The 21,432-nt window shown below is 42.0% G+C and overlaps 1 protein-coding gene across 3 annotated transcripts in view; it reads left to right on the forward strand.

Moving 5' to 3' along the window:
* stat6 (signal transducer and activator of transcription 6, interleukin-4 induced) overlaps positions 1-21,432 on the forward strand; it is a 61,349-nt gene that overhangs the window by 23,050 nt on the left and 16,867 nt on the right. For all 3 annotated transcript variants that reach the window (XM_055930945.1, XM_055930946.1, XM_055930948.1), the window contains 4 exons: positions 5,126-5,235; positions 5,579-5,727; positions 10,282-10,398; positions 11,517-11,693. In XM_055930945.1, coding sequence (XP_055786920.1) covers positions 5,126-5,235; positions 5,579-5,727; positions 10,282-10,398; positions 11,517-11,693 — 553 coding nt within the window. The remainder of the gene's footprint in view (positions 1-5,125; positions 5,236-5,578; positions 5,728-10,281; positions 10,399-11,516; positions 11,694-21,432) is intronic.

Consider the following 21,432-nt stretch of genomic DNA (forward strand, 5'->3'; position numbering starts at 1 on the left):
TGGACAACCCTTCAAATTAGTGGATTTGGCTATTTCAGTAAAATCGAGCACACAGCCGTGAAATCTCCATAGACAAACATTGGCAGTAGAATGGCCCGTATTGAAGAGCTCAGTAACTTTCAACATTGCACCGTCATAGGATGCCACCTTTCCAACGAGATAGTTTGTCAAATTTCTGCCCTGCTACAGCTTCCCCGATCAGCTGTAAGTGCTGTTATTGTGAAGTGAAAACATCTAGGAGCAACAACGGCTCAGCTGCAAAGTGGTAGGCCACACAGGCTCACAGAACGGGACCAGCGAGTGCTGAAGCGTGTAGCTCGTAAAAATCGTCTGTCCTCGGTTGCAACGCTCACTACCGAGTTCCAAATTGCCTCTGGAAGCAACGTCAGCACAATAACTATTTGTCTGGAGCTTCATGAAATGGGTTTCTATGGCTGAGCAGGGGCACACAAGCATAAGATCACCATGCGCAATGCCAAGCATCGGCTGGAGTGGTGTAAAGCTTGCCGCCATTGGAGCAGTGGAAACGCGTTCTCTGGAGTGATAAATCACGCTTCACCATTTGGCAGTCCGACGGACGAATCTGGGTACCTGCCCGAATGCATAGCGCCAACTGTACAGTTTGGTGGTTGGAGGAGGAATAATGGCCTGGGGCTGATTTTCGTGGTTCGAGCTAGGCCTCTTAGTTCCCGTTAAAGGAAATCTTAACGCTACAGCATACAATGACATTCTAGACTATTCTACGCTTCCAACTTTGTGGAAACAGTTTAAGGAAGGCCATTTCCTGTTTCAGCATGACAATGCCCTTGTGCACAAAGAAATGTGCATACAGGTTTGTCAAGATCGGTGTGGAAAAACTTGACTGGCCTACACAGAACCCTGACCTCAACCCCATCGAACAACTTTGGGATGAATTGGAACGCCAACTGCAAGCCAGGCCTAATTGTCCAACATCAGTGCCCAACCTCACTAATGCTCTTGTGGCTGAATGCAAGCAAGTCCCCGCAGCAATGTTCCAACAATTTGTGGAAAGCCTTCCCAGAGGGTGGAAGGCTGTTATTGTCACGTTCCTGACCTGTTTTCTGTTGTTTTGTATGTGTGTGATGGTCAGGGCGTGAGTTTTGGGTGGGCAGTCTATGTTTTCCGTTTCTATGTTGGTTTTGGGTTGCCTGGTATGGCTCTTAATTAGAGGCAGGTGTTTTGCGTTTTCCTCTAATTGAGAGTCATATTAAGGTAGGAGGTTCTCACTGTTTGTTTGTGGGTGATTGTCACTGTGTCTGTGTTTGTTGCACCACACGGTACTGTCTCGTCTCGTTCGGTCGTTCCTGTTTATGTGTTCCTCGTTTCATGTAAGTTCATAGTTTAGGTCTGTCTAGTTCGTTTTTGTTGTTTTGTAAAATTATTCAAGTGTTCTTCGTGTGTTTAGTTTCGTCTTGTTAAATAAAGTTCATTATGTATTCACAACCCGCTGCGCCTTGGTCAACTCACTCACCGAAAGAGAGTCGTTACAGTTATAGCAGCAAAGTGACAACCAACTCCATATTAATGCCCATGATTTTGGAATGAGATTATTGCCCAGCAGGTGTTTACATACTTTTGGTCATGTAGTGTATGTGGTTCATAGTTATTCTGAGGAATTTAGTTGTACCCCCAAGGTCAACTCTTATTCCAGATTCCTCACTGTTGTTAGTTTGAGAACCTGGCCAACCACATTCTATTCAAATTCAATGGTAGAAGCAGCTTGATGTAGCAGAGTTTGTAATCCCTATGGTGTCAAGATTAAGTCAATTCATATGAAACGGGTCTTCCACAATGGAAATCATGGCTTTCACAGCCAAACATGGTTCAATCAATCACATGTATTTATAAATCCCTTTTTACATCAGCAGATGGTTATACAGAACCCAGTTTAAAACCCCAATGAGCAAGCAATGCAGATGTAGAAGCATGTTGGCTAAGAAACTCCCTAGAAAGGCAGGAAACTAGGAACTAGGAACCTCTAGAGCGGCTATTCCTAAACTATTCCCAATGCCGTTGGGTACGCCAAATAAAAATGTAATACACATTTTCAAACAGTCCATTTAGCTTTTCCAACGGGGCTATACATTTGGGTGATGTTTTTTTCTCACTGCCAAAAATCAAATTAAGCCATCTAGTGTTCAGCGAAATAACACAATGTCAAATACAGGTAATAATTAACATCCGATCACATTAACCTTTACTCTCTCGCAGGAAACCTTCACTCTTGCGCAAACATTTTGAAACGAAACATGTCAATTTGAAAAATAAGCCACTGGAGTTTTTGGAGCGAGAATTAAGACGACATTCGAGTAGTAAGACATGTATAAACAGCAACAGATACCATTAATAAGAAAGGGCTCGAAGCGTCTTATATGGTGAGCTACCGAGTGGCTAGGACAGGCAAGCCCCATACTATTGTGGAGGACTTCAATATTCCTGCTGCCGCGGATATGGCTGGGACAATGCTGGGGAAAAATGCAAAAAACACTATACAGACCATGCCTTCATTAAACAACACTGTGTCACAACGCATCAGTGACATGGCAGGAGATGTTTTGAAACAATTACGCATACAAGCCAGTGAATTCTATCCGTTACAGCTGAATGAGTCAACAGACGTGGTGGGCCTGGCACAGCTCCTGGTATATGTCCGTTGCGTTTATGGGGGGGGGGGGGTCAATTAAGGAAGACATCCTCTTCTACAAACCACTGGAAACCAGGACAACAGGAGAGGATATTTTTAAAGTACTGGACAGCTTTGTGACATCAAATGGACTTTGGTGGTCAAGATGTGTTGGTATCTGTACTGATGGCGCAAAACTCTTGTGTATTTTCTGCATTATGCAATGATATGGGCAGCAGCCATGCAACGCTTTTACAACATAATTCCGCTGCTTATCAAGGGGCAAAGTATTGACACGTTTTTTTTTTATTGAGAGATGAGTTTAAAGTTTTCTTTACCAACCATCATTTTCACTTGTCTGGCCGCTTGCATGATGATGAGTTTTTCACACGACTGGCCTATCTGGGTGATGTTTTTTCTCACCTGAAAGATCTGAATCTAGGATTACAGGGACTCTCCACAACTATATTCAACTATATTCATCGTGCTGTTAAGACACTGATACCCTTTGCAACCACAGTGGATTCTTGGCCCTCACTAGCATGAAACCTAAATACAGGCACAGACTGTGTGTGGAAAATGATTTAAGACTGAGACTCTCTCCAATATAACCCAACTTGCAGAGTTATGTGCATCCTTTCAAGCACACCCTTCTCATTAACCTGTGGTAAGTTATTTACAATTTTTGATGAACAAATAAGGTTTTATATGTAAGATGGCTAAACGAAATTATGTATTATTATTATTTGTGCCCTTGTCCTATAAGAGCTTTTTGTCACTTCCCACGAGCCGGGTTGTGGCAAAAACTCACACTCATTCTTATGTTTAATAAATGTATTGTTTAGTGTGTGTGTGGCTGGCTTACAATGATGGCAAAAAACAACATTTGAGAGTGAGCTGACCCTGGTGCTAGAGGGGGTACGCACCTGGAGGTTGAATGTTTGAAAGGGTACGGGACTATAAAAAGTTTGGGAACCACTGATGTAGGGGAACCAGGCTCTCTGAGGGGTGGCCAGTCAGTCCCCTTCTGGCTGTGCCAGTGGAGATTATAAGAGTACATGGCCATTAAGGCCAGATCGTTCTTCAAGATGTTCAAACATTCATAGATGACCAGCAGGGTCAAATAATAATCACAGTGGTTATAGTGGTCAGCACCTCAGGAGTAAATGTCAGTTGGCTTTTCATAGCCAGAGAGAGGGAAAGACAGAGCTTTTGACTAGCTTTTGAATATCTCCCAGGATACATAGAGTACATTGTTGCCTGATGACTTTAGCAGACATAAAATATAGGAAGGAACTCCCTGTTGCTGAGAGACTGGGAACAGAGAGCTGGGCCAGTATTCATTAAGTATCTCAGAGTAGGAGTGCTGATCTTGGATCAGGTCCCTCACTGTCCATGGGATCTTATTCTAAAAAGCACTCCTGTTCTGAAACACTTTGTGAATACGGGCCCTGAGCTCATGGCGGACTTTGGCTGTGTTTACACAGACAGCCCAATTGTGATCTTTTGCCAATAATTGGTCTTTGACCAATCAGATCAGATCTTTTACCAATAATTGGGTAGAAGATCAAAATTGGGATGCCTGTGTAAACACAGCCATGTTATTCTGTGTCTAGTTGAAATGAGGCCCAGTGTGCATTATTTTCCTCCAAGGCTCTGCGACAGACTAGCATCCTGTTTAGGGGGTGTACTAGTACCAATGACTGTATATATGATTGGACAAAGCCATTGATCAAATGACACCATTAATTCCATTAATTCCTCAATAGCGCATTTAAGCCAAATTAAGTCGGTTAAGATGGCGTCTCATGGAGACATAACATGCACAGTTGAGCTTCTCCAGGAAGTGAAGTTTCAGGCTAGCTCAGTGCTGCCCCCTCTCATTGAGTAACTCAATTTGAAGGCAGACCGGGTTACTGCAGGCTGCAATAAGCAACTAAATTATCCTTATAACTTCTTCTGTGCACAATTTTAAAATAATCGGTTCAAGGACATACATCTGGTGTGTTAGAAGCAATTATTGGTACCATGATTGTCTTCAATTTTTATTTCTTTTTTACACTAAGATTAACCATGAAGATAGTAATTTTTCCATTCACAATAATGGGGATCCTGTTTTCTGCTAACAATGTTTGCAGTACCGCAGTCGTCCTTGAACTTCCTTGGCTTTAGTGAGAGGGGGCAGTCGCCTCCCCTGACTTGTGCCTCACGCTATAGGAACAGGAGATATGCTCCTGACTTATGGGCCATTCTGTCTCGGACAAGGCTACTTTGACTGCGTTTACACAGCATGGCAAATTCTGATATTTTTGTTCACTAATTAGTCTTTTGACCAATCAGATCAGCTCTGGAAAAGAACTGATGTGAAAATATCTGATGTGGTTGGTCAAAAGACCAATTAGTGGAAAAAATATCCACATTTGGCTGCATGTGTAAACGGCCCAATAAAATAAATAAATGTTACATTTAATTGGGTGACAGGCACTCTCCAGCAGACCCAGACCAATGGGATGGACCCCAGCATGTCAGAAGTCACCAAACTCCAGACTAACATCAAACAGCATGAGTACAATGGCCAAGTCATAGCCAAGGTAAGCTATTACGTAACACACACAATTGTTGTTCTCACGTGTGAGCCTGCTATTGTTACATCTGTCATGAGAGACTATACCTGAAGTTGTCTAAAATATTTTGCTACGGTGTGCCCTTCTGAATATGACCCTGCTACACCTATACTCTAAGTGGATCTCTATGGCCGGAGGGCCATCTAAACTAGTTTTGTTTGTCTCTCCCTGTATGAACTGTTTGTCTCCCTGAGGTCGGAGTTTCCCAGTACTGTAATCTGTGTTTGCCTTTCTCTGCATAACTCTCTCTCTATAAGCTAAACTATGTGTGCGTACGTGTGTTTGTGTGTGTGCATGTGTCCGTTTGCAGAAGCGTGTCCAGCTGCTCCAGGAGGCAGTGTCTAGTCTGGAGAAGTGTCAGTCTCGCCTGATCAGCAGGATCAAAGCCTGGAGGTGGGAACAGCATCAAGCTACTATTGGACACCCCTTCGATGACAACCTCAGCCCTCTGCAGACGTGGTGAGGCCTGCGCCCGTGTGTGTGCAGTGGTGGAAAACATTAGCATTTGTCATACTTGAGTAAAAGCAAATGCTATACATAAAATTCCTTATATTAAGCAAACCAGACGGCACTTTTCTTGTTTTTTTTTATTTACACACAGACAGACGCCAACACTCAGACATCATTTATTTAACTAGGCAAGTCAGATAAGAACAAATTCTTATTTACAATGACAGCCTACCAGAAGGCAAATGGCCTCCTACAGGGATGGAGGCTGGGATTTAAATAAAATATATATAGGACAAAACACACATCACGACAAGAGAGACAACACTACATAAAGAGAGACCTAAGACGACAACATAGCATGGCAGCAACACATGAAAACACAGCATGGTTTCAACACAACATGACAACAGCATGGTAGCAACATGGCAGCAGCACAACATGGTAGCAGCACAAAACATGGTACAAACATTATTGGGCACAGACAACAGCACAGGGCAAGAAGATAGAGACAACAATACATCACACAAAGCAGCCCCAACTGTCAGTAAGAGTGTCCATGATTGAGTCTTTGAATGAAGAGATGGAGACAAAACCGTCCAGTTTGAGTGTTTTTTGCAGCTCATTCCAGTCGCTGGCTGCAGCGAACTGAAAAGTGGTGCGACTCAGGGATATGTGTGCTTTTAGAACCTTTAACAGAATGTGACTGGCAGAACGGATGTTGTATGTGGAGGATGAGGGCTGCAGTAGGTATCTCAGATAGGGGGGAGTGAGGCCTAAGAGGGTTTTATAAATAAGCATCAACCAGTGGGTCTTGCAGAGATGACCAGTTTACAGAGGAGTACAGAGTGCAGTGATGTGTCCTATAAGGAGCATTGGTGGCAAATCTGATGGCCGAATGGTAAAGAACATCTAGCTGCTTGAGAGAACCCTTACCTGCCAATCTATAAATTAAGTCTCCGTAATCTAGTATGGGTAGGATGGTCATCTGAATCAGGGTTAGTTTAGCAGCTGTGATGAAAGAGGAGCAATTACGATAGAGGAAACCAAGTCTAGATTTAACCTTAGCCTGCAGCTTTGATATGTGCTGAGAGAAGGGCAGTGTACCATCTAGCCATACTTCCAAGTACTTGTATGAGGTGACTACCTCAAGCTCTAAGCCCTCAGAGGTAGTAATCACACCGGTGGGGAGAGGGACATTCTTCTTACCAAACTGGATGACCTTTGTTTTGTAGGTGTTCAAGACAAGACTAAGGGTAGAGCAAGCTTGTTGGACACTAAGAACACTTTGTTGTAGAGCGTTTAACACAAAATCCGGGGAGGGGCCAGCTGAGTATAAGACGTTGTGTTTTTTGCATATAAATGGATGAGAGAGCTTCCTACTGCTTGAGCTACGTTGTTGATGTAAATTGAGAAGAGCGTGGGGCCTATGATTGAGCCTTGGGGGACTCCCTTGGTGAGAGGCAGTGGCTGAGACAGCATTGTCTGACTTTATACACTGCACTCTTTGAGAGAGGTAGTTTGCAAACCAGGCCAAAGACCCGTCAGAGACACCAATACTCCTTAGCCGGCCTACAAGAATGGAATGGTCTACTGTATCAAAAGCTTTGGCCAAGTCAATACAAATAGCAGCACAACATTGCTTAGAATCAAGGGCAATGGTGACATCATTTAGGACCTTTAAGGTTGCAGTGACACATCCATAACCTGAGAGGAAACCAGATTGCATACCGAGAGAATACTATAGACATCAAGAAAACCAGTTAGTTGATTATTGACAAGTTTTTCCAACACTTGGGAGGCTTGGCGATGATAGGGGCAGCAACCTTAAAGAACAAAGGGTCTAAACCATCTGAACCAAATGCTTTTTGGGGGTCAAGTTTAAGGAGCTCCTTTAGCACCTCGGACTCAGTGATCGCCTGCAGGGAAAAACTTTGTAGCGGGGCAGGGGAAAAAGAGGGAGGAGCATCAGGGATAGTCACATTAGAAGGGGTGGGAGATGTGGAAATCTTGGACATCCAACAGACGTCCAACCTCTGACTTAATGGACTGGTGATTAGAGCTCAGCCATGTGCTCCTTGTCAGTAACAACCATATCATCAACATTAAGGGACATGGGCAGCTGTGATGAGGAGGGTTGGGTATATTCTCCAGGTCTTTAACCATTTTCCAGAACTTCTTGGGTTAAACCCACAGAGAGAACTGCTCCTTAAAGTAACTAACTTTGCATTGGCTTCTTCTGTAGTGTCCTCCCATGAACACCATTCTTGTTTAGTGTTTTATGTATCGTAGACTCGTCAACAGAGATGTTAGCATGTTCCAGAGATTTCTGTAAGTCTTTAGTTGACACTCCAGGATCCTTCTTAACCTCATTGAGCATTCTGCGCTGTGCTCTTGCAGTCATCTTTGCAGGATGGCCACTTCTAGTGAGAGTAGCAACAGTGCTGAACATTCTCCATTTATAGACAATTTATCTTACCATGGACTGATGAACATCAAGGCTTTTAGAGATACTTTTGTAACCCTTTCCAGCTTTATGCAAGTCAACTTGCAAATTCTTAATCTTAGCTCTTCTGAGATCTCGATTGTTCGAGGTATGATTCACATCAGGTTCTTCTTCTTGTGAATAGCTAACTCAAATTTTGCAAATGTTTTTTTATAGGGCAGAGTAACTTTAACCAACATCTCCAATCTCGTCTCATTGATTGGACTCCCGGTTAGCTGACACTTGACTCCAATTAGCTTTTGGAGAAGTCATTAGCCAAGGGGTTCACATACTTCTTCCAACCTACACTGTGAATGTTTAAATGATTTATTCAATATAGACAAGAAAAATACAATCATTTGTGTGTTATCAGTTTAAGCACACTGTGTTTGCCTATTGTTGTGACTTAGATGAAGATCAGATCACATTTTATGACCAATTTATGCAGAAATCCAGGTAATTCCAAAGGGTCCACATACTTTTTCTTGCCACTGTATGCATAACAACAGCATCCCTTCATATACATAGAGCTTTCCTCACATAGGCTACCCGTAAACAGTCAACCATACCACAAAGATGTTCAGATACCTGAGGAGCCATGCTACCCTGTCCATACGCACGGACAAGAAGAAACATGCCCAGCCGCCGAGACACATGTCCCCCCCCCCCCACCTCCATGCGCACGCGTATCCGACTGCATTCATCCATATAATACAACTTCTCTAGGCAAATGACTATTAAACAGCTAAAGCCTATGGGTAAACACATATACAAATGAAGACTCAAGTTTCAGGTTGTCGTGTTTGAATATGAGATCCTTTTTATGCAAACTGCCTGTAAAGGTTAATCCTCTGTGAATGACTGGTTTGTCTAATCAATTATGACACACATCAACATTTGTATATGTTTGCAGATGCACGATTTGAAGTGTAACATTGCTTTGTGACCTTCTGTCATTTCTCCCCCCCTCTCTCCTACCTCCATTCCCCCCCTCTCTCACTATCCCTCCCTCCCTCCCCCCTCTCTCTCAGTTCAATTCAAAGGCTTTAATGACATGGGAAACATATGTTAACATTGTCAAAGCAAAGTAGCTAATAAATCTAAGTGAATTTAACATAAAAAATGATCAGTAAACATTACACTCACCCATAAGAATAAAGACATTTCAAATGTCATATTATGTCTATAAACAGTGTTGTAACGATGTGCAAATAATTAAGTACAAAAGGGAAATAATAAGTACAAAAGGGAAAATAAATAAACATAAATATGGGTTATATTTACAATGGTGTTTGTTCCTCACTTTTTTCCCCTTTCTTGTGGCAACAGGTTACACATATTGCTGCTGTTATGGCACACTGGTATTTCACCCAGTAGATATGAGAGTTTATCAAAATTGGGTTTGTTTTTGAATTCTTTGAGGATCTGTGTAATCTGAGGGAAATATGTGTCATACATTTGGCAGGAGGATAGGAAGTGCAGCTCAGATTTCACCTATTTTTATGGGCAGTGTGCACATAGCCTGTCTTCTCTTGAGAGCCAGGTCTGCCTACGGCAGCCTTTCTCAATAGCAAGGCTATGCTCACTGAGTCGGTACATAGTCAAAGCGTTCCTTAAGTTTGGGTCAGTTATAGTGGTCAAATATTCTGCCACTGTGTACTCTCTGTTTAGGGCCAAATAGCATTCTAGTTTGCTCAATGTTTTGTTAGTTCTTTCCAATGTGTCAAGTAATTATCTTTTTGTTTTCTCATGATTTGGTTGGGTCTAATTGTGTTGCTGTCCTGGGGCTCTGTGGGGTCTGTTTGTGTTTGTGAACAGAGCCTCAGGACCAGCTTGCTTAGGGGACGCTTCTCCAGGTTCATCTCTCTGGCTCTTTGATGGCTTTGTTATGGAAGATTTGTGAATTGCTTCCTTTTAGGTGGTTATAGAATTTAACGGCTCTTCTGGTTTTTGATAATTAGTGGGTATTGGCCTAATTCTGCTCTGCATGCATTATTTGGTGTTTTACATCTCTCTTTCTCTCTCTCTCTCCCTCCCCCTTCTCTCTGATGAATTTAACACACTATCTCTTCCTCTTTGAGGTGTGAACAACTCCTGGGGGTGAACGGGAAGTTGAGACAGGAAGTGATGCTGGCCGGGGAGCCAATCCCAGAGCTGCAAGAGAGACTGGGACGTCTGCTGCAAACTCTAATCCAGAGGTCGGTTGTGTTACCTATAATAGTGTGCTACTTATGAAAAGGGCAAATAAGACTGGTTTAAATACTAGTGCACTATATGGAATGCTGTTAGTTCTATGTTCACTTGCATAGTCCCCTAGTAAATCCCCTGTCCTCTATGCTTTGTATGTTGTATTGTCCTGTAATCTTGGTTAACCCAGAACTAAAATTGTGGTACCATTTATGTTTACGTAATCTGTCCATGAGAAAGTATATGTCCTGTATGGAGTTTTAAAGACGCAAATCAAATTTCTGTGGAAACAGACAGTAAAAACTAATCTTAGTCCCTCATCCCTCATTGACTGTGCTTTCAACCCAAACTGTAGGATTATTAAAACACCGTTTTGTGTTTTCTTGATATGTTTGATAGTGATCTAATTCGTTAATGTCGTGGTATTATGTATTAGAAAACTAATTTGCCTTCACTGAAATGTCTTCAGTTTGAAAACCAAACAAACCGCTTTTGTAGGCCCTGCTGGAACCCACTTGACTTAACGTTGTCCCTCCCTTTATGACCTGCCAGTCAGCCAGCCCACTGGACACAGATGTCAGTTCAACATCTACTTTTGATTTACATTTGATTGAGTTGTCAACTAACATGAATTCAACGTGCAATCAACAAATATATTACAGTTGGAACTTCTTTTTTTTATATACTAAATTCCTTTTACATTGATGACTTTTTGTAAATTCACTCAGTTTTCCATGTTTATTCAATGTCGTCACATAGATTTTTCTGTTGTTGAAATGACATGAAAACAACGTTGATTCAACCAGTTTGGGCAGTGGGAGGGCCTTTCTAACACATAGTGTTATGCCTGAGTCATATTGTTGTTGCCGGTCATATCATGTTTGGGTGTTATTTTCCCTTTTTCAGGAAATGCTCTGAATCGACAATGTTTCCCCAGACAAGTACCCCATTCCTTTAAAAACATTAAGTAGTGCGGACATACCAGCACACTACTGACTCATTTTACTAAGTCATGTTTCCTCTCCTGCGCTATGCTGTTGCAGCTCTCTGGTGGGGGGACATTATGGCTACCAGTCCACACATCACAGACCCATTGATCATTCTACTAACTCTATTTCTATGGTTGCAGCTCCCTGATGGTGGACAAGCAGCCTCCCCAGGTGATTAAGACCCAGTCTAAGTTCTCCACCACGGTGCGCTACCTGCTGGGGGAGAAGGTGGCACCCGGAAAACCAGTCCTCTTCAAGGCCCAGATCATCACTGAGGCCCAGGCTAGGAACCTCGGACAGCTGGGCAGCGTACCCAGGTCAGTGATGTAGTGGAGTACTTCAACCTTTTTTGTACCGGGGACAGGCAAGCTACAGTATTTTTTGTGTTGGACCAGTACGTTATGGTCCTTCTTCCTGTGACTGCTTCCATCAGCGAACCGGATGTTGAAAAACACTGTGGTGGATGGTTAAGTTTGCATCACTACTGACTTGCTGAACTACAGTGGGTATCATAAATATTCACCCCGTGGATTTCTTCACATTTTATTGTGTTAGAGAGTGGGATTAAAATGGATTTAATTGTCTTTTTTACATTGGAGTCATTTAGCAGACACTTATCCAAAGCAACTTACAGGAGCAATTAGGGTTAAGTGCTTTGCTCAAGGGCACATTTTCACCTAGTCAGCTCGGGGATTCGAACCAGCAAACATCCGGTTACTGGCCCAATGCTTCTAACCGCTAGGCTACCTTTTTGTCCATGATTTACAGAACATAATCAAAGTGGAGGAAAAATAAAACACTTATTTACCTTGATTAAATAAGTATTCACCCCCTAAGTCAATACAGGTTAGAAACACATTTGGCAGTGATTAGAGCTGGGAGACTTCTTGGGTAAGTCTCTAAGAGCTTTTCCCACCTGGATTGTGCAATATTTGCTTATTCATCTTTTCAACATTTTTCAAGCTCTGTCAAGGTGTTAGGGTCTTGCCATAGATTTTCAAGGAGATTTAAATTATAACTGTAACTTGACCACTCAGGGACATTCAATGTCTTCTTGGTAAGCAAGTCCAATGTAGATTTGGCCTTGTGTTATAGGTTATTGTCCTGCTGAAAGATGAATTCCTCTCTCAGTGTCTGGCTTAAAGCAGATTGAAGCAGGTTTTCCTCTAGTTTTGTGCCTGTGCTTAGCTCCATCTCATTTATTTTTATCCTGAAAAACTTCCCAGTCTTTGCCGATGTCAAGAATACCCATACCATGATGCAGCCATCACCCTGCTTGAAAATAAGGAGGTAGTTACTCAGTGGTGTGTTATGTTGGATTTGCCCCAAACTTAAGGTTTTACATTTAGGCCAAAAAGTGTATTCCTCTGTTGTGTTGTTGTTGCAGTATTACTTTAGTGCCTTGTTGCAAACAGTATGCATGTTTCGGAATATTTTTATCCTGTATATTTGTATTCTACATTTCTGAGGGACCTTATGTATGTTGTATGTATGGGGGACAGTGAAAGAGTTAGTCATTCAAAAATCATGTCAACCCCTTATTATTTCACACAGAGTGAGTCAATTTATGTGATTTGTTAAGCCACGATTGACTCCTGTGTGAAATTTAGGCTTGCCTAAAGAAAGGGGGCGAATACTTATGCAACAACTATATTTTTGTGATTTAATTTAAGAAAAAAAATGGAATTCACTTTTTACTTTGACATTATGGAGTATTTTGCATAGATCAATCACACACACCAAAAAAAAATCACAATTACATCTATTTCCATCCACTGTGTAACACATACCCACTGTATGAGACATGAAGCATTGTTGTCCCGGACCCATGAAAGCCATGGCATGGTTTGTGATCAGAAGGTAGAGAAAAGCTATAAAGTTGAATTGGTCTGAATTGGTCAAAAGCTCTTGCCAAATGTCATTTAGTAGTCTACATCATTTTTCACCAGTGGGAGATTTTAGATTGAGGAAGTTAAATTAACTTCCTCAAACAAATTTAATATTGGCTATTTCTTTGTTTACATATTTGTCTGCTAACATTTGGCTTCCTCTATTACTTGATTACACTTAGCCCACTCAGTCACTTAGATAGAATGCATACAAACTAAAATAGATTGTAAACCCATGACAAGATGGCCAAAAAAGAGTCTTCTCTCAATCTGATTAGAGAGTTAACCTTACTTATAATAAGGGTTACGTGGAGAAAATCTGACATCTCTGGAATGAAAATGGATGACCCTCCCTTCAGCAAACCCTCCCGGAACGCTTAAAAGAAAACAAGTCCCCTATACCCCAAATAATAATTAAAACAAAGTGGATAGCAGAGAACATGTCTACCATTTACTCACTTCTTGGACAGACCAGAGCCTTAGATATGCTGTTTTAGAAACTGTTCCAAATAGCTTAATCAATTGATAGTGACAGAATTAGTTTACTTCCCAAGCAAAGTCAATTTCTTTTCTCCAGCTATAAAAAGTTGTAGATCAGCCTCTGAATGTCAAAGAAACGAAACAATGATATCCCCATATACATTGGAGTCACATCTTTCCTTGTTTCTAGCATAAAGCATCACGGACCAAAGCAATGTTGTAGATCACTTTATTCAATCGGATCCGTTTAGTTTTTTTTCAAAATCTTAAGCCAACAATGGGTAGGCCTGTGCTTTCAGCCAGTTTCTTTAGTAAAAGGTAGGCTTATGGCATACCTTCTCATACCCCCTCAATTCAAGTCCTGGTTTTAATTTGACAGCCCTTCACTGACACGGAGATAGACTATTTAAAGAGTGCATGGTGGGTGGAGAAATTGTCAGACAAATCTACTCTCTGTTAATCATATATGTATAGTCACGTTAACTATACATTCATGTACATATTACCTCAATTAGCCCGACTAACCGGTGCCCCCGCACATTGGCTACCTGGACTATCTGTATTGTGTCCCAACGCCCACCACCCACAAACCCCTCTTTTACACTACTGCTACTCTCTGTTTATCATATATGCATAGTCACTTTAACCATACCTACATGTACATACTACCTCAATTAGCCCGACTAACCGGTGCCTGTATATAGCCTCGCTACTGTATATAGCCTCGTATATAGCCTCGCTACTGTTATTTTTCACTGTCTTTTTACTGTTGTTTTTATTTCTTTACTTATCTATTGTTCACCTAATACCTTTTGTTACCTAAAAATTGCACCAAAAATTGGTTAGGGCCTGTAAGTAAGCATTTCACTGTTGTAGTCGGCGCACGTGACAAATAAACTTTGATTTGATATAGCAGCCTATAGCCTAATATAATCTTCCAAACAGATAGACCTACCTCTTATTTCTTCATGTCAAATAAATAGGGTCAACACAAAGCCCTCTTGTTGTAAGTAAAGTCTAATTAAAAGGAAGATGGTTTAAATGAATTATGTCTACTCGAATTTGCCTACTTTCAGCACCATGAGCTGTCCATTTCCGATTGATTGTGCCCCGGCTGCTGCTTACATTTTCAGCACAAATATGTAACTCGAATCTGGCCTATTGTGAGGTCAGTAACTCTGATAAATACATCACGTGCAAGAAACATATTGTTTTTATTAAAATCATATATATATACACTGCTCAAAAAAATAAAGGGAACACTTAAAAAACACAATGTAACTCCAAGTCAATCACACTTCTGTGAAATCAAACTGTCCACTTAGGAAGCAACACTGATTGACAATAAATTTCACATGCTGTTGTGCAAATGGAATAGACAAAAGGTGGAAATTATAGGCAATTAGCAAGACACCCCCCAAAACAGGAGTGATTCTGCAGGTGGTGACCACAGATCACTTCTCAGTTCCTATGCTTCCTGGCTGATGTTTTGGTCACTTTTGAATGCTGGCGGTGCTCTCACTCTAGTGGTAGCATGAGACGGAGTCTACAACCCACACAAGTGGCTCAGGTAGTGCAGTTCATCCAGGAAGGCACATCAATGCTAACTGTGGCAAAAAGGTTTGCTGTGTCTGTCAGCGTAGTGTCCAGAGCATGCAGGCGCTACCAGGAGACAGGCCAGTACATCAGGAGATGTGGAGGAGGCCGTAGGAGGGCAACAACCCAGCAGCAGGACCGCTACCTACGCCTTTGTGCAAGGAGGTGCACTGCCAGCGCCCTGCAAAATGACCTCCAGCAGGCCACAAATGTGCATGTGTCTGCTCAAACGGTCAGAAACAGACTCCATGAGGGTGGTATCAGGGCCCGACGTCCACAGGTGGGGGTTGTGCTTACAGCACAACACCGTGCAGGACGTTTGGCATTTGCCAGAGAACACCAAGATTGGCAAATTCGCCACTGGCGCCCTGTGGTCTTCACAGATGAAAGCAGGTTCACACTGAGCACATGAGCACATGTGACAGAGTCTGGAGACGCCGTGGAGAACGTTCTGCTGCCTGCAACATCCTCCAGCATGACCGGTTTGGCGATGGGTCAGTCATGGTCTGGGGTGGCATTTCTTTGTGGGGCCGCACAGCCCTCCATGTGCTCGCCAGAGGTAGCCTGACTGCCATTAGGTACCGAGATGAGATCCTCAGACCCCTTGTGAGACCATATGCTGACACATGCACATTTGTGGCCTGCTGGAGGTCATTTTGCAGGGCTCTGGCAGTGCACCTCCTTGCACTAAGGCGGAGGTACCGGTCCTGCTGCTGGGTTGTTGCCCTCCTACGGTCTCCTCCACGTCTCCTGATGTACTGGCCTGTCTCTTGGTAGCGCCTGCATGCTCTGGACACTACGCTGACAGACACAGCAAACCTTTTTGCCACAGTTCGCATTGATGTGCCATCCTGGATGAACTGCACTACCTGAACCACTTGTGTGGGTTGTAGACTCCGTCTCATGCTACCACTAGAGTGAGAGCACCGCCAGCATTCAAAAGTGACCAAAACATCAGCCAGGAAGCATAGGAACTGAGAAGTGGTCTGTGGTCACCACCTGCAGAATCACTCCTGTTTTGGGGGGTGTCTTGCTAATTGCCTATAATTTCCACCTTTTGTCTATTCCATTTGCACAACAGCATGTGAAATTTATTGTCAATCAGTGTTGCTTCCTAAGTGGACAGTTTGATTTCACAGAAGTGTGATTGACTTGGAGTTACATTATGTTGTTTAAGTGTTCCCTTTATTTTTTTGAGCAGTGTATATATAATCACATATATAATAGTAGCAAGCTATCAAAGTTGACCTCCGGTCCTCCTCATCTTCTCGCTCTCCTTCTCAAACTGAACAGAACATAGACTAGTTCGTGTTCTGGACTTGGCCTTATCAAAAATACATTTCAGAAGAGTTCTTTGACTCTCCTCTTGAACTGCTACTGTAGGCCTACACAGCACAGCATTGGTAAGGCAGCACAAAAATACATTTTGATCAGCAAGAGCAGAGCAGGCCGGGGCTGGGCCGGAATATCCATTTCAGTGTGTAACGCAGCCTAGTTTTATTTACACCATCCCATCAGACTCGGGAAGGAAGAACATTTTCTTAGAAATATAACTGCTCTGTGCTACTCTGAGCATGCACTTTGTAGCCTGTAGTGTATAGGCTATGGATCATTTGTTTGAGCACACTGAATAGCCTATAGGCACATGTGATATTGCACGCCCAGCAGAGAATCAGAGATGAGGGGCGGCATCGGGCACACATCGATATACAGTACATTCAGAAAGTATTCAGACCCCTTCCCTTTTTCCACATTTTATTACGTTACAGCGTTATTCTAAAATGGATTAAATAAAAAATGTTCCTCATCAATCTACACACAGTACTCTGATAAATACTGTATTTATAATAATGGGCAAGAAACATATTGCTTTTACACACAATATCCCATAACGACAAAGCGAAAACAGGTTTTAGTTTTTTTAGCAAATGTATTATAAATGAAAACAGATATCTTATTTTACATAAGTATTCAGACCCTTTGCTATGAGACTCGAAATTGAGCTCAGGTGCATCCTGTTTCCATTGATCATCCTTGAGATGTTTCTCCAACTTGATTGGAGTCCACCTGTGGTCAATTAAATTGATTGGACAGCATTTGGAAAGGCGCACACCTGTTTATATAACGTCCCACAGTTGACAGTGCATGTCAGAGCAAAAACCAAGCCATGCGGTCGAAGGAATTGTCCATAGATTGTATCGATGCACAGATCTGGGGAAGAATACCAAAACATTTCTGCAGCATTTAAGGTCCCCAAGACCACAGTGGCCTCTATCATTTTGAAATGGAAAAAGTTTGCAACCACCAAGAGCTGGCCAAACTGCGCAATCGGGCGAAGGGCCTTGCTCAGGGAGGTGACCAAGAACCCGATGGTCACTCTGACAGAGCTCCAGAGTTCTTCTGTGAAGATGGGGGACCCTTTCAGAAGGACAACCATCTCTGCACACTCCACCAATCAGGCCTTTATGGTAGAGTGGCCAGACGGAAGCCATTCCTCATTAAAAGGCACATGACAGTCCGCTTGGAGTTTGCCAAAAGGCACCTAAAGGACTCTGACTATGAGAAACAAGATTCTCTGGTTTGACAAACCAAGATTGAACTATTTGGCCAGAATGCCAAGTGTCAAGTCTGGATGAAACCTGGCACAATCCCTACGGTGAAGCATTGTGGTGGCAGCATCATGCTGTGGGGATGTGATCCAGCGGCAGCGACTGGGAGACTAGTCAGGATCGAGGGAAAAGTGAACAGAGCAAAGTACTGAGAGATCCTTGATGAACCTGCTCCAGAGCGCTCAGGACCTCAGACTGGGGCGAAGGTTTACCTTCCAACACTACAATGATGCTAAGCACAAAGCCAAGACAACACAGGAGTGGCTTCGGGACAAATCTCTGAATGTCCTTGAGTGACCCAGACAGAGCCCGGACTTGAACATCTCTGGAGTGACCTGAAAATAGCTATACAGCGACGCTCCCCATCCAACCTGACAGAGCTTGAGAGCATCTGCGGAGAAGATTTTGAGAAACTCCCCAAATACAGGTGTGCCAAGCTTGAAGCGTCATACCCAAGAAGACTTGAGGCTGAGTTTGCCTGATCAAAATGATCAGAAATACAGTGTAGACATTGTTAATGTTGTAAATGACTATTGTAGCTGGAAACGGCTGATTTTGTAATGGATTTTCTACATAGGCATTAGGCCATTCCAGTGTTTTACTTGCTATATTGTATTTACCTTTTTTTCCCTTTACCTCCCTTATCTCACGTCATTTGCTCAAATTGTATATAGACTTATTTTTCAAATGTATTAGTGACTGTATGTTTGTTTTACTCCATATGTAACTCTGTCTTGTTGTATGTGTCGAACTGCTTTGCTTTATCTTGGCCAGGTCACAATTGTAAATGAGAACTTGTTCTCAACTTGCCTACCTGGTTAAATAAAAATAATAATGAAAAATAGGCGTACAGAGGCCCATTATCAGCAACCATCACCCCTGTGTTCCAATGGCACGTTGTGTTAGCTAATCCAAGTTTATCATTTTAAAAGGCTAATTGATCATTAGAAAACCCTTTTGCAATTATGTTAGCACAGCTGAAAACAGTTGTCCTGATTTAAAGAAGCAATAAAACTGGCCTTGTTTAGACTAGTTGAGTATCTGGAGCAGCATTTGTGGGTTTGATTACAGGCTCAAAATGGCCAGAAACAAAGAACTTTCTTCTGAAACTCATCAGTCTGTTCTTGTTCTGAGAAATGAAGGCTATTCCATTCGAACAATTGCGAAGAAACTGCAGATCTCGTACAACGCTGGGTACTACAGAGGTCAGGGCTTTGTGATGGCCAATCCAATGCCTTGACTTTGTTGTCCTTAAGCCATTTTCCACAACTTTGGAAGTATGCTTGGGGTCATTGTCCATTTGGAAGACCCATTTGCGACCAAGCTTTAACTTTCTGACTGATGTCTTGAGATGTTGCTTTAATACATTCACATACTTTTCCTCCCTCATGAAGCCATCTATTGTGTGAAGTGCACCAGTCCCTCCTGCAGAAAAGCACCCCCAGAACATGATGCTGCCACCCCCATGCTTCACGGTTGGGATGGTGTTCTTCGGCTTGCAAGCTTCCCCCTTTTTCCTCCAAACAAAACTATGGTCATTATGGCCAAACAGTTCTATTTTTGTTTCATCAGACCAGAGGATATTTCTCCAAAAAGTACGATCTTTGTCCTGATGTTTTTATGGCGGTTTTGGAGCAGTGCCTTCTTCCATGCTGAGCGGCCATTCAGGTTATGTCAATGTAGGACTCGTTTTACTGTGGATATAGATACTTTTGTACCTGTTTCCTCCAGCATCTTCACAAGGTCATTTGCTGTTGTTCTGAGATTGATTTGCACTTTTTGCACCAAAGTACGTTCATCTCTAGGAGACAGAACGCGTTTCCTCCCTTAGCGGTATGACGGCTGCATGGTCCCATGGTGTTTATACTTGCATGCTATTGTTTGTACAGATGAACGTGGTACCTTCAGGCGTTTGGAAATTGCTCCCAATGATGAACCAGACTTGTGGAGGTCTACAATTATTTTCTGAGGTCTTGGCTGATTTCTTTAGATTTTCCCATGATGTCAAGCAAAGAGGCACTGAGTTTGAAGGTAGTCCTTGAAATACATTCACAGGTACACCTCCAATTGACTCAAATTATGTCAATTAGCCTATCAGAAGCTTCTAAAGCCATGACATCATTTTCTGGAATTTTCCAAGCTGTTTAAAGGCACAGTCAACTTAGTGTATGTAAACTTCTGACTCACTTGAATTGTGATACAGCTAACTATAAGTGAAATAATCTGTCTGTAAACAATTGCTGGAAAAATGACTTGTGTCATGCAAAAAGTAGATGTCCTAACCGACTTGCCATAACTATATGTTGTTAACAAGAAATGTGTGGAGTGGTTGAAAAACAAGTTTTATTGACTCCAACCTAAGTGTATGTTCCCCGTAAACCCTACCACCCTTACCCCAATTGGAGTAAACTAATAAACAATAACACTTAGGCTTCTACTTCCAGCTTATACATACTATATACATTTTACAGACACAATCTATTTTGCAATAGTTATATTTTGTTTGTTTTTAGTCCAGGCCTTCCTCTATTTCTGATGTCCATCCAGTTTGATTTCTATTTGCCATATATTTGTAACTGTGTTATTTCACAAAAGTTCTGAACCTATGTACATTTTACAGTCCCTGTATGTTTTACATTTGTTATCTTGGTTTTATTAGTCCCACCCTTCAGCTCTATTCAACCCCTCCCGTCTATCTCTTAACACCATCCATATTGGATTTCTATTTGCCATATATGTTTCAACTGTGCTGTGATGCTTCACAAAAGTACTGAATCTTTCTATTCTCATAGTTTCTACAGATTGTAAATTAAAGATACACATTTTTGCTAAAATAACTATTATATTATTGATCAATTGACTATGACTTATCAAATCACCCACTATTGCTATCTGCAGCATTAGCTCTAGGTAAATGTTGCAATTCTTCAGCCATTCTTTGAGCTGTGACCAAAAACGAGCTACATATGGACAGTACCAAAATTAATGATCTAATGACTCTACCTCCTCGCAGAAAAATCTGCATAGCTGGGAAGATTGTATCCACCATATATTTAACATTCTATTGGTTGCAAGAATTTTGTATAATAATTTAAGTTTTGATTCCGGCGTCTTTTTGCATGTAAATTCATTCATGAAAATACATCGAAAGTCTCTTCCCAACTATGGGGTCTGAATACTTATGTAAATGTGATATTTCTTCTTTTTTTATATATATATAAATGTGGGGGAAAATCCAAACTTTTTTTTTAGCTTTGTCATTATGGGGTATTGTGTGTAGATTGATTGAGGGGGGGGGGGGGGGGGGGAATTTAATCCATTTTAGAATAAGGCTGTAATGTAACAAAATGTGGGAAAAGTCAGGGGGTCTGACTATATTCCGAATGCACTGTATAGCCTAATAAACAACTAATTCCAAAACACTGATAAATATTGAACTTTCAGCAATTACAAATTACATGTCCCTCCCCTGGACTAATAAA

The sequence above is a fragment of the Salvelinus fontinalis genome, chromosome 8 (genome assembly GCF_029448725.1).
Source record: "Salvelinus fontinalis isolate EN_2023a chromosome 8, ASM2944872v1, whole genome shotgun sequence".
In the NCBI taxonomy this organism is placed as follows: Eukaryota; Metazoa; Chordata; class Actinopteri; order Salmoniformes; family Salmonidae; genus Salvelinus; species Salvelinus fontinalis.